Source organism: Lacerta agilis, chromosome 5 (assembly GCF_009819535.1).
Source record: "Lacerta agilis isolate rLacAgi1 chromosome 5, rLacAgi1.pri, whole genome shotgun sequence".
In the NCBI taxonomy this organism is placed as follows: domain Eukaryota; kingdom Metazoa; phylum Chordata; class Lepidosauria; order Squamata; family Lacertidae; genus Lacerta; species Lacerta agilis.
Genome location: NC_046316.1, coordinates 58,137,363 through 58,151,152, shown reverse-complemented (window position 1 = coordinate 58,151,152; position 13,790 = coordinate 58,137,363). Strand labels below are relative to the sequence as shown.

The window sequence follows — 13,790 nt, the reverse complement described above, 5'->3', positions numbered from 1 at the left end:
CTTTCTTGGAAGTAGCAAAGAATGATACATAGCTTTCAAAAAGTTTTGCTTGTCACATTGTTGTGTCTGAACTTCAGCTTTCTCTTATTCAGTGGTTTGCTTGTGCTTTTCTCATAAGGTTGTGTGACATAATGCATGTTGTGGACCCTACCTGAAACACAATCTGCTTCTCCAATCACAATATAGCAAAATATCATAGCTGTTTTTTTTAAATTAATTTTCAGGATCTTCAATATTTGTACCAGTTTAGAAGCAGCAAAGCTAAGTAAGATCTGCCTGTGGTAATCTTATGGGTTATGGTAAATTGCTATATGTCAGAATCTCTAATAGCAAATTAGAGTTACAGTGGCTCTATAGCCAACATGGAGCTATTGAGAAACAAGAAGGAAGTATCAGCATGCTGAGAAACCCCAAAGATTGCAGAAGTAAAAATCTTTAAGGGGAAATACTAAAGGAGCAAAAAACATTGCCTCCCACAATACAGACTCAAAAAGACTGAGCATGTGCTTAGTGGCCATTGAAAATTTTAAAATTTACTAGATTTACATAGTGCAGTAAAAATTAATTAAAAATGGGTTGACACATCCATTTACCAAAGAGAGGAGGAAGAGGGGCCCTGCTTTGTCTTGGGATCTTGAAGACTGACTAACTGAAAATTGGTCACATCTCTGTTAGTTGTATCATCATTATTCCCTGCACCTCTGCACTCCAGGTCTATGCTAAGCATATGTTTGCAGCTAGTTTTGTTTGCTCATATGTTCAAAACTCTGCTGGTTGCATTGCTTGAACTGCTGGGGTTATAACTAGCTAGATAGGGTACATGCACATTCTTTAAAAAGAAGTTATTTTTATATGCCAGATTCGCAAAAAAGCATTAAATAATTTTAAAATGTCTGCTGCTCCAAGCCAGACAACAATTTGGAATCACACACATGAAGACTGCCACTTCCTTTCACCCTCTCTTCCTTTCCCTTCTCCTGTATCTGCAAGGACAAACTTTAGATCTAATACAGTTGTTTGTGGAAGAGGAGTTCTGTGCAAAAGGGGTGTTTTTTATTTTAAATGACATTTTTTGCTGGTAGCTGCTTGTTTAGTAATAGCTAATTGTTTGCATTCTGCAACAGGCCTGTCAATAGACTCATGATATGCTCAAGTGCAGTCTGCTGCTCTGGCTTAGAAATTGACCAGCCAGATCCGGGCAGCCATACAGATGATGAGCCCTTTATCATTTTATAACACCTGGCATCCATTCATCTCCCAGGATCCTACAATTTCAATCTCTGTGCACTCACCTGAGAGTGAAACCCATTAAACAGTGGGATTCACTTCAGAGTTGGAGTACATGTTTGGAAGGGATCGTGTTCTCTTTCCACTATTGGCCTATCTCTGCTATTCATCAAATTATTGATCATCTTGCTTGTGTACTATGTACTGCATATGAAACAATGTACCACAGGGCAAGTTACTGTAGTTGTATGTTGTTCCTGTATTTACATGGAAACTAATAAAAATTATTTGGGGAAAAAATTCTTGATCATTTTTCCTCCCTTGCTCCTCTAGTGTTGATGCAGCCCTTTAACACAGTCCATATCACTTTTGTACAGCACCCAATCTGTCTAACCATAAAACATAAGGGGACGTATGGATTCTGGAAATTACCGTACATGTAACCATAACCAAGGAACACTGAGTGAAAGTCAATGGAAGAGTTTATAGGGTTATGGTCCGGTGTTGGTGAAATTCTGTGTCGCTCACACACAAACAGCGATCGTTCAATTCTTCCTCCCACTCACGTCCAAGGACAGATTCGGACAGGTGGTTTCGGCTCTGCGCACGCGCAAAAGCAGGAAGCACAGCTAGCCTCCCTCCGTTTCTCATTGGCCCAGCGCTGAACCGTCTCTAAAAGTAGAGCTGGCGCGTAACGATTCTTTATCCTTAAATTCCGCAAGCAGGTGGGAGTAAATCCATGTACTTCCGGAAATAATCCCGCCCTCCATCTCTCACCGCCGACCAGTCCCCGTTGGCGCGTGCGCAGTGTCCGCCTCACGGAGAAGCAGTTTGTTTTTTTCGTTAGCTGATTCGAGCCGAGCGGGGCGTACTCCCTTCTCCTCGCTCTTCTCCCGGCGATGTGGCCGCGCATGGCGGCAGTGGCGGCGGCGGCGGCGGCAGTAACAGCAGTCGTGGCTCCGGCTCTCGCGTGGGGTTGACCGGCTAGCACTTCTGGCGCGCACCAAAATGGCGTGTGTGTTGGAGACGCCGCTCCGCATGAGTGTCTTGTCGGTGAGTGGAGGCCTGGGGCGGCGCGGCAACGGCGGCAGCCGGAGCAGCTGCCGGTCGTGGGGAAGGGAGTCCGCCGCGGCGAGGCTTCTGTGGGATGGCTCTCCCTTACCTTGGCCTGGAGGCGGCGGGTCTGGCCGTGCGGTGCCTGGCGGGGCGAGTGAGGGACTGCCTCCTTAGGTTGCCCGTCGCGGGTCCCGCCCTCGCTGGTTGCCCGTCCCGTCCTCGCCCTCGCCTCCCCCCGCCCGCCCGCCCGCGGCCTCGTCTTCGCACTGGCTCCCTTTCCCCTTGGCGGACGTCCGTGTGAAGGAGAGGGCGGCCGGGGGTGGGGTGGACGAGAGAGCTTCTCTGAGGCAGGGCTACGGCTAGCCGTGCCGCGTCAGACCGCTTCTGCGTTTAATCCCTGCTCAGATGTCACAGGCATGATGGCACCCGGCCTCGTTTGTGGGAGTGAATAGCTTTCCCAGCTGCATTATTTTCCTGTACAATTTATGGCCTTGCGTGGTTATTACTACTTTTTAATTTTTACTGTATTTCACAATGCACAAAAGAAAGTCCCCATTGCAACGCGATTGTTCCCTCTAAATGTAGCATTATTAAATGCACACTCTGTGTTCTCTTGCCCATGTGCCAAATTCATGAAGGTCCTGCTGCAGCTGTCCAATCTTACTGGAGGTGTACTGTGTGACTTAAGCATAATTGCAAACTTGGCTACTTAACTTGTTGGACTTGTAGGTCCAGATCTTTTAAAGAAGAAGTTTCTTCCAGTTTCAATATCCATCCATAGGGACATTACAAAAACTGGCAATTCCTCCTACTTTCACCATTTGAGAGGGACTCTCTTCTCCGTAGCTACATGTTCTGTTGCTTGTTGAACCATATGCACAGGAAGTGAGTTGTGGTTAAAACCAATAGAAGTGAATGAATTTAAACTAACTTATCTGGTTTGAGGCTTGTATACAAGCTTTCTTTCAACTCACCCAAGTAAGAAATTGAATTGAAAATTTTGATTACATTTGCCAGGGGCTGTGTCAACTTCTGTCAACTTGTTCTGTTCAATCCTGGTTTGCTGTCTCTTGCTTGTGTGGACTCATTTATGATTCCATGCTCATTCCCTGGCAGCAGTCAGGCTTGATTACAAACCCAATCAAAGTTTTTTACTCTTCTGGCAAAATGCTAGAATTTTATAGGATCTCCCTCTTGAATTAGCTTGGGGCAGAAAGCATTGCCTAGTTTGATAGAAGAAGAAAAATATTTCTTAATTGCAGGAAAGGGTTATTACCTAATGTAGTGATCTTAAGTTTGTTTTGATAGTTCTGATGTGTAAAACAATGCTTGATCCAAACTAAAAAACCGGGGCAGTCAAGTTGAACAAACTTTGTAAAGCTTTTAAATTTAGTGTCTCATAGTGTCTTTCTGTGATTTAGTTGAGATTCCTGCATTGCAGGGGGTTGGGCTAGCTGAGCCTTGGGGATCCATCAAAATCTGATTCTATGATTCTTATCTGGATGGTGAAACCCTAAAATAAGAGCAGTTTGCACAACATTCCGCACACATCTCCTGCAAGATGTCACAGGGTGGTACAGTCTACAAAGTGTTAATTGCACTAAAATAGTTAGTCTCTGAGATGCTGCATACTTTGTTGCTTGAGACTATTGCAGATCTTCTATTTACTTGATGCTTTTTCACTTCTGGAAATCCTGGTACATATCTCTTGGTTCCAACAAACATGAGCCATCATTAAAAAATTGCTACCTTAGACAGTCAGATGGAGGCCCTAAAAGTTGCAGAGAAGTATAATTCCGGTATTCATATAGCCACATTTACGGGTAAATATCAGCTGCAGAGAAATAAGTAAAACCTTAAGTTGAATTATGGGCAGTTTTTTATTAATGGTAAACTTAATAGTGCTGCTATTTTGCCAAAAGCTTTTTGTAAAAAATACTTTATCTATAAAACATCTGCATTGAATAGGCTGGTTTCTGTCTGCCTCTCTCTATTTTGAAGTCTTATCCATCAAGGTTGAGCTTGTTGGTCAGTTATTCAGAGAACTGGATAGCTAATTAAGTTACCCACATAGATAGAGAACTGCTACTTAGATTAAAAGATTTGGAGAAAATCTCTTCTGCTGCTGCATCCCAAATTTTCTGGATAGTTCCACCTCAGAATTCTGGCAGGACCTTTTATCTTTTCTTCCTGCTGCATAGCAACAAATTGGAAGTCTAGAGGCATTTTGGTGGCACTCCTTCCACTGTGAGATTTTCTGCATTCCTGTGGATCTTGCTCCTCCACCATAGGTGACAGGAATGGGAATGGGGTGAGGGTGTTTCCCCATTTTCTCTCTAGGCTGTTATTACAATATGGGGTTAAATGACTATTCAGTATGTTGGCTGCCCCAAGGTGAGAGCCTGTTGGTGGAATCTCTCTCTCTCTCTCTCTCTCTCTCTCTCACACACACACACACACACACACATATGCCCAGGGTGAGAGATGGCAGGGGAGTGCATATACCCTAGGTAAGAGATAGGGTTGGCTTGCTTGTTGGAAAAGCAGTATACAAATATTAAATAAAATCAAAAGAGCACTTTGATTTTAGGAGTGAATGGGCTCATGTATGTAATAACCCAATAAAATCAGATTCATAGACAGCAGCATCAAATGCTGAAGTGTTACCTCTAGCAAGCACTGGAAAATATTTTAAATTTGTAATGCCAGCTTCAGAGTTTTCCAGTTGCTTCAGTCATCAAATGTCCCATTCTAATTCATGGCACCTGAAAAGGGAGATGCACCCTGGTTTATGTACAGGTAATAGTCAGACTTAGTGCATGTGAAATAATAAATAAGGAAGATGATGGAGTTGGAGATATAGCATGCTGAATGTAGTAGCCAACTTCTCTGTTCATGCTTGGTCTTGAAAGTATATATATGAGAGCTATGTGCATATTAATTATGAAAGAAAAAGTTATTTGCACATTAACTTTTTGTCTAGAATCTTTAATGTCTTGGCAAAGAGATCTAGTCATTTGTTGGGGAAATAATTGGATTTTAAGTGAAACTGGAGTATAATCTGTATGCTATTGGCCAATGGCTTTAAACTGTGTTCTGTGGAAACCCTCCAGAACTTATCCCAGATTCACCTATGGGAAGATCAGTAAGAAAAAGCTTGCCAGCCATAGGGCTGTGCAAGAAATCACTGGTATTGAAATGGCATTGAAAAGTGTTTCAACAAGGCAATATACCTGTGAACAAAAGGTGGAGACTTGACAGCTTCCCAGGGGGTAGCTCAGCTGAATGGATACTTTGCAGGTACTTTGCAGGCACCAGCTCTTCTGTTTTGTTTGCTCTCTCACTCCCCCTCCCTCCAAAGCCCTCCCACAAACCAGCAAACTGTATATTTCACACTGTCTCTCAGCTGCTTTGTTTGCCCTCCCCTTGCTGAGAAATAAGGAGAGTGGCTGTCTGCAGCTAATTTACCTGTAACCCCCTGCAAGCACACAAACCAACTCTTTAAACAAGGGGTCGGCAACCTAAGGCCCATGGGCCACAAGCAGCCCACGGGGGTCGTTTAACCAGCCTCTGAGCAGCTCCTGAACTGAGCCGCCCGCTCAGTGAGTTCCTGCGCACTGCGCTAAAGGCATGGGGACTCGCTTCCGTGGCGCCAGAAATCGTGTCTGTGCAGATGCTGGAAATCGCGTGCCCACGGAGGGATCTCTGCTGCAGTGAACCGGCCCAGGCGAGGTAAACCTTTCCAACCCCTGCTTTAAGCCTAACTTCCTCCTCTCACCCAAAAGAGCTCAGCTAATTATGCAGAGCCCGCTAACAATCCAGGAGGAACTAAAGTGCAATCTTTCACATGTTTGCTTGGAACAAGTTGCTTGGATTAATAGGATTTCCATCTGACTATACATGTATAGAATCTGACTGGAAATGCATATAATCTAAGAAATGTTGACAGACTTAATATCAAACTAGGGGTTAAAAAAATCAGCAGAAAAGCAGGTTCTGCAGAGCAAAATGTCTTTTAAGATACTGGAAATACTTATGCACATTCTGAAATTAGTTCTTCATATCTATTCTGTGAACTTGGAAAGTACTGTACACATAGGGAATGTTTTTAGAAGGGCTTCAGTTGAACAGTAGCTCACTAGTGGATGATGTTCATCTAATAAATCTGAAAGCAATATCTTGACTATTTCTGATAATTGCTTATAACTAAGCATGGCTCCTGAGTGTCTATAGTGCTTGTGCTTAAACTGGCATAGGTTTATATTTCTTACAGGAATTATTGTTAAGCATAATGGTTTATTTCAGTGCAAAGAATCAAAACATGCTTACCAATGTATTTATAAATGGGGTGGTATGCAACACTGAGCAGAATTCCTGTCCCCCCTTGAAGCCCCCTACTAGGTTGGTGTGTGGGGTCTGTAGCAGGGAAGAGAGGGAGGGGAAGTCCTGCTGCATGTGCAGAAGTTTGTTTCACAGGCACAATTGGCTATTGCTTACTGTTTTGTGGGTTGTTCTGAGTTACTTGGAAAATGCATACAAAATACTAAATTACATCAGTGTGTTAGCTTCCTAGAATGCTAAATGTCTGTAAATGTTTTTGCTTCCAGGAAGTCACGGCTAGCAGTCGCCACTATGTTGACAGATTATTTGATCCTGATCCCCAAAATGTCCTGCAGGGTGTCATGTAAGTAATATCTACTTGTATGTTATCTTGCCATTAGTTCTGTGGGTTTGTGTGGAAGCTTTTCCATAGCTTGCTTTTACAGGTATATAGCTGTGCATCACTTACTTGAAGTGTTACTGATGAAATGTATTTTGATACTACCTTCATGTAGAATAGGTAACAATTCTTTTCTTTACTAAGGCTGCAGTACTGACTGCATTGAAGTCAGAGGTATTTACTTTTGAGTAGATATGGTTAGGATAGCACTGTTAATCTTTTTCTTTTGATAGTATGAAGGTCTCTTAAGTTACTTTCTGAATTGTATTGATTGCTTTATCTTCCAAGCCTGATATAAATCTCTTCCTTTGCTGTCACATGCTAGTACTCACATGCACTTGGGATGAGAATCCCTACATAGAATATTTTAAAATACAGATACACCTCATTTTATTGCACTTTGTGATATGGATGCAACTGTAAGCAGCCCGACCATTTCCAGGGGAAGAAAGCCCCACACTGCCGGCACTCTTCTAGCCACAGGAGTGAAGCTGGCTAGGGCTGGATCCAGGTTTTTCTCCTCCTGCCTCTGCAGCTGGGGGGGGGGGCTGGCTTACAGTAGTGTAAGCATAACTTTTATATGCACTGGGAAACAAAAACAAAAAAGCCATTTGGGACAGGGAGCTCATATATTTGACACTCACACAGGATCCTTCTCATAATGCTAAACTGATTCAGCATACAGTCCAAATGAGGCTAATGAGGTAAGACTGGTGTTGTTTTTGGAGACTCTGATTTATGAAATTGATTATTATAAATAATATAGTAGCACAGTTCAGACACAAGAGGGAAACTATCGTTTCTTCCTCTGTTGTGAATTCGATATGGCAGGCCTCAAGCTTTAGCATCTCTTTCACATGTCAGAGAAGGAGAAACTATTCTTGTATTCTTTTCCTATGCCCTCCAAATCCTGTGCTCTGTTGGGTTCTAAGAGTCTGATATTTATGACTCTAGAAGCCAAGTATCATAGATGTTTACATCTCTTGGTAAAATAACATTGCCTAGTATCCACTAGTCCTTGCTTCTGGAAAGGTCTGGATGCTTAGGACTATATCCAGTGCTGCAGCTCTGCTGGTGCAACTGACTTTTATGTGTTCCGTGGAGCTTCCTCTTCCTCTCTTGTTGCCTTTATCCCCTTGCATTCTGAAGATAAGCACTCCAGTGTTAGGCTCGGCCTAGAACAGATTTTGAAGACCCCAGGCCGGGGCAGGGGGGAGGATACAGAAGTCCTTTTTCAGCAGCAGAATCCCACAGGTGCAGCATTGGACAAAACGATTAAACTTCAAGTAAACGATGTTTAAGAAGAAATAATTTTTCATGCTTGTGGGCGGCATGACCATGAAGGGTCTGGATTATACTTCTAGGTTGTACAAAGATACTTCTTAGTAGCAAACCAATGTATATATTAATTTATACTATTTTTATTCAGTTTTTCAGCCAAAAAACAGCTCCCAGAGTGGCTTACAAATATCAGCAATAAAACAGTTCCTTCCCTCAGTCTTGCAACATAAAGGGCATGACACACAAGGAAAGGCAATTGGGAGGGAAGCTAATTTCTGCCACCATTTGTTAGTTAGCTTTCTTGTAGTAACCATCTGAATTGGAAAGATTTCAGTGAGAGGTTGAAACAAAAGTTGCTGTTCTTTTTAGAACAGGAAAAGTAAACCAAGAAAATAAATTTCTCAATTTGATTCTTTCACCAATCTGTTAAAAAATAATCTCACTCCTGCAAATAACACTATTACACAAAGGAGGAAAACTAATAGCACATGTGACTGAGGATACTATGTCCCCCACATGATTTGACCCATAGCTTTCAAATGAGTAATGCTTTCCAGCCATTCCATGAGGTGTTCTGTGACAGGCCAACTCCATCAGTCCTCTCCCCTCAACTGTCACCTAGGGGCAGCCATTCCATTGGGCAGCCTAAGTGGAAGCGATAGGAAGCAGAAGGCTCATCCCATCAGCTTTGCTGGAGGTCCAGCTCCATCAAACGCCTTATGCCCCTGAAATTTTCCAGGAACAACTGTTTAGAAATTGGTGCCTGAGTTTTGATTTTGATTTTCCTCTTCTTTCTGTTCATTGCCCATGTATGTTGTTGTGTTTTTTTTTTTTAGATTGGAAGCCCATGAGTAGGGACTGTCTTGTTGGATTGTATGTAAACTGGGAGCCTTTTTGGCTGAAGAGTGATGTACAAATGCCCTAAAATGTATAATCTTCTGACCCTTCTCCAGCTCTTTATGCAAATCTCAGAACAATTCAAATGCTCCTCTCCTTCCCAAGCCTTGGACATTTGGTAGTTACAGCTGTTTTAGTATATTAAACTATTAGCCAGTTTCTCCAGACACTTTAATAAGGGATTAGTGTATATACATCAAAATATGTACCTCTGGTAAACTGACAATGTAAACTAGTTTTGTGGCAGGTATGCTGAAAGAAGGAGATATTTGTCAGCTTTCGTTGCACTGAAATGTTTAATAGGTATTCTATGATTGTCAGAAAAACTGAATTTCCTACTTTGGAGGGTGGAAGCTTCCCTGTTTGGGGTATGTGATAGGTAAAGGTAAAGGTACCCCTGACCGTTAGGTCCACTCACGGATGACTCTGGGGTTGCGGCGCTCATCTCGCTCTATATGCCAAGGGAGCCAGCATTTGTTCGCAGACAGTTTTTCCAGTTCATGTGGCCAGCATGATTAAACCGCTTCTGGTGAACCAGAGCAGCGCACAGAAATTCTGTTTACCTTCCCGCTGGAGCGGTACCTATTTATCTACTTGCACTTGACGTGCTTTTGAACTGCTAGGTGGGCAGGAGCTGGGACCGAACAACGGGCGTTCACCCTGTCACGGGGATTCGAACTGCCAACCTTCCAATCAGCAAGCTCTAGGCTCTGTGGTTTAGACCACAGCGCCACCCACTGTGATAGTGCATGCTTATTCATCTATCAGAACTAAGTATAGCTATCCTATAATGAAGAGATTTATTTATATGGCACTATTTTTTCACATCTTGTAACTTTTCTGAAAACTTGCGAGTGTAGTGTCTTAAGACCACCATGTCTTTTTCTCTGAACATAGAAACATATTTCGCATTTGTTGAGCACTTGTAAGATTTTGTCCACAAACATTTGAATAATGCTATCTTTTCTATGTTGCCTTTTCTTGTTCTGTGATGTTGGTCATATGTGTGTGTGGAATTCTGCATGTTTTAGTGACTTACTGAATTCCAAATTGCTATCCTCATGTGAAATTCCATCTGCAGAAGTAAAAAAAATCTGAAGTAGAACAAAAATCTCAGTATATTGGGGAAAAATATTTTCATTTTTGTTCTAGAAGAGCATGTAATCACTTCAGTGACCAATGACTTTGTTAATTAATTTGTGTATATGCCATACTGCTATAAAACTAGAAAAGTATTACACATGTTATCATATCCCATTTTGTGATGGAGTAAAAATGGTGGCCACCCTTCTTTTAGGTGGAATATTGCTCTAAATTCCTTCCCTTTTGGTTAAGCAAAATAGCCTTTAGGACACCACTTTGATTTCACCTACATTTAGCTGTCTGTGTTCCAAAAACAAAGCATTTAAACTCTTAATTGGTCTAGTTGGAACTTTTTGCTCCAGAGATTTTCACCTATGAGACTTCAGAAGCAGTATTCATGTGCCGTATTTGCAAGTGCATATGAGCATAGCTTGACTGGATCTACATTCTTTAGGACCGCAAAATGCTTTGTTTGAAGGTGTCACTTTGGTTTAAATATAATGTTATGTTTTCACAAGGTGACTACAACTAATTTTACGTGTGTGGAGCTGTCAAATTTATTGCCAGTAGGTAGATATTAGGAAATGTATATTGCAGATAGGTTTTGTAATGAAGCTTATAGCACTATGAATGCAGAAGCAGATGACTTCTGTTCACCATTCTTTAACAGCACATGCCTATATCTAGTATGCATTAAATGCCTCCATTTTCTTCACAGAATGGGGAGGAGTTGGGGGATGCAAATCAGTTTGTGCCAGAACTTGCAATTGTCATTTTTCTCTTAAACAGTACTTGATACTTGTGCAGTGGCTATTCTGGCTTCATCAGTATATAGAATAGAGATTTCTTGCTGTACTTAGCCAGATAAAATTGTGTTTGATCATTGGTAAAACTACTGTATATCTGTCAGGAGGTCCTACACATGATCAGGAATCCGGCAGAGACAGATGCCTGTACTCTCCCTCCTGGTCGGTCGTTCGGGAGACTCAAAGTCTTTCTCCAGCCCAAACATCACAGCGACTGATGCCTCAGAGGCATCAGCACACTTCAGGAACAGCAGAGTATGGGCAGTCAGCGTAACAGACTCAGTAGCGCAGCATTTTAGCTAAACTACTTTATTTACATATACAGTAGAACCTCGGGTTACATACGCTTCAGGTTACATACGCTTCAGGTTAACATACTCTGCCAACCCAGTCATAACGCTTCAGGTTAAGAACTTTGCTTCAGGATAAGAACAGAAATGGTGCTCTGGCAGTGCAGCAGCAGCGGGAGGCCCCGTTAGCTAAAGTGGTGCTTCAGGTTAAGAACAGTTTCAGGTTAAGAACAGACCTCTGGAACGAATTAAGTACGTAACCAGAGGTACCACTGTAATACATTCAGAGCATTCTAACTCAGTTCCTTCCTCATCAGCATCAAACAGGAAAGAGAAAGAACAAAGGACAAAAATCCTACATCACGGAAACACAGTAATAAAAACATCCTGTCTCCATCACTTCCCACAATGTGGAATGAAAACATACACCTTCATGTGATAAAAAAAATCCCATGACTGCAACACGGGAAAAGAATCCTAACAATATCCTGGTACTTCCTTCATCTTTGATATTCAGATCCAGAATGTATTTGATATTTGTGGAATTCTATCACATAGGAAGAAAAGGGACTCATTCTGGCCACATGTCTTCCATCATCTTCATGGAACAAGACACAATTTTTCCTTAGTTATCTAGGTCCTGGACCCATAACAAGCTGAGGGTCCCAGAAACAAATACTGTTTTAGCCATGAACTCATTAGTTGACTTTGAACGAAGTAATATCTAGTGACCTAGTTGCATATGGTGAGATACAATTTTGTGAATGTCCACTCAAGCAACACGGCTTCTCCTTCCTGCTCCCAGCTCCCTGCATGCCCCCAGAATCAGATTTGGAGGATTAGTAGACCCTTGAGCAGATTTTGGGAGTACATGGGGAGCTGGAGAGGGAAACAAGAAACTAAAGTCCCATTGCACAAATGAATTTCTGTTGCACAAGTAGGAAGACATCATTGAATGTCACCCATAATATCAGTATTGTTACTGTTATCCAAAATATTACATATATAAATTGTATAAAATACAATTTTAAAATCGAAGGAGATAAAAATTAAAGCAGTTAAGTGTAAAACTGTTTAATAAATTTCTCAGCTGACATCAACATATCAACACACCTTCCCAGTTACTGATACAGTCGTGCATAATCTTGCACTTTATTATTCTAAAACAGTATGAAATTTAAGATAATCAAAAGCATTGTTCTGCTTGCAGCATGGGAGTAGTATGGCTACAAAGATCAATTGCTGGGAATTGCAATTTTTCAATTTTAGATACAACAATCTCTGGCATGTCACGGGCTGATTTCTTTTTTTTTCATATTCTTTTTATTAAGTTTCACAAATATACAATATATTTACAGTTCATTACATATTAAGCATTCAGTGTTTTGGCCTCTTCAGGCCTGGACTTCCATCAATCCTTCCGTCTGGTTTCAACAATACAGATTCCTTTGTTTTTATATTTATTCCATAAATTATTGCTTTAATCTTCATGTCTTATATAGTTAATGTTTATTTCATCATACAATAATATTTATTTTTTACTACAAAGCTTCCTGTAATCCTACTAACGTATTCAATTGTGTATATTTCTTTAAATAATTTGCAAAAATTTTCCAATCCTCAATAAATTTTTGGTCTCGCTGTTCTCTGATTCTCCCTGTCATTTTATCTAGCTCCGCGTAATTCATCATTTTCAAAACCCATTCCTCTTTCGTCGGCAATATTTCCTGTTTCCAGTTTTGGGCCAATAGGATTCTGGCTGCTGTTGCCATATATTGGAATAACTTTGTGTCATCTTTTTTAATTCCTATGCCTGTAATGCCCAGTAATAGAGACTCTGGTTTTTGACAAAGTTGTATCCTAATATCATTTTCATCTCATTATAAATTTCATTCCAATAACTTTTAACTTTTTGGCATTCCCACCACATGTGGTAGAAAGTTCCAACCTTTTCTTTACATTTCCAGCATTTGTTATCACTTTTATGCATTTTTGCCAATTTTGCTGGCATTATATACCACCTATAAATCATCTTAAATATATTTTCCTTCAGCGCATTACAAGCCGTAAATTTTAACCCTTCTCTCCACAATCTTTCCCAATCTGTCATCATAATATTATAACCAAAGTCCCTTGCCCACTTAACCATAACCGACTTCACCTCCTCATCTTTCAATTCCCATTCCAGCAAGTTTTTATACATTTTGGACAATGTTTTATGATTGTTATTAAGTATTTCAATTTCAAATTTTGATTTAACATCACTAAAGCCATATTTTTTCAAATCATTTCTGAATAGATCGTTTATTTGATGATAGTGTAGCCAATCATTTACATATTCTTTAACTTCTTCATATGGTCTTAATTTCCAAATTGCTCCATCCTTTTTAAGTAGCGTTTCATATGTTGGCCAGTTCTCTCTCATATTTG

General features: G+C 41.0%; 1 protein-coding gene across 3 annotated transcripts in view; it reads left to right on the top strand.

Moving 5' to 3' along the window:
- Positions 1 to 2,003: 2,003 nt before the first annotated feature.
- The window catches only part of ARMC8 (armadillo repeat containing 8), a 49,383-nt gene continuing 37,596 nt past the window's right edge, over positions 2,004 to 13,790 (top strand). For 2 of the 3 annotated variants that reach the window (XM_033150057.1, XM_033150056.1), the window contains exons 1-2: positions 2,005 to 2,280; positions 6,891 to 6,967. In XM_033150057.1, the coding sequence (XP_033005948.1) occupies positions 2,236 to 2,280; positions 6,891 to 6,967 (122 nt within the window). In that variant the 5' untranslated portion in view covers positions 2,005 to 2,235. Of the gene's footprint in view, positions 2,281 to 6,890; positions 6,968 to 13,790 lie in introns of all 3 variants that reach the window. The other variant, XM_033150058.1, reaches the window with a different exon arrangement.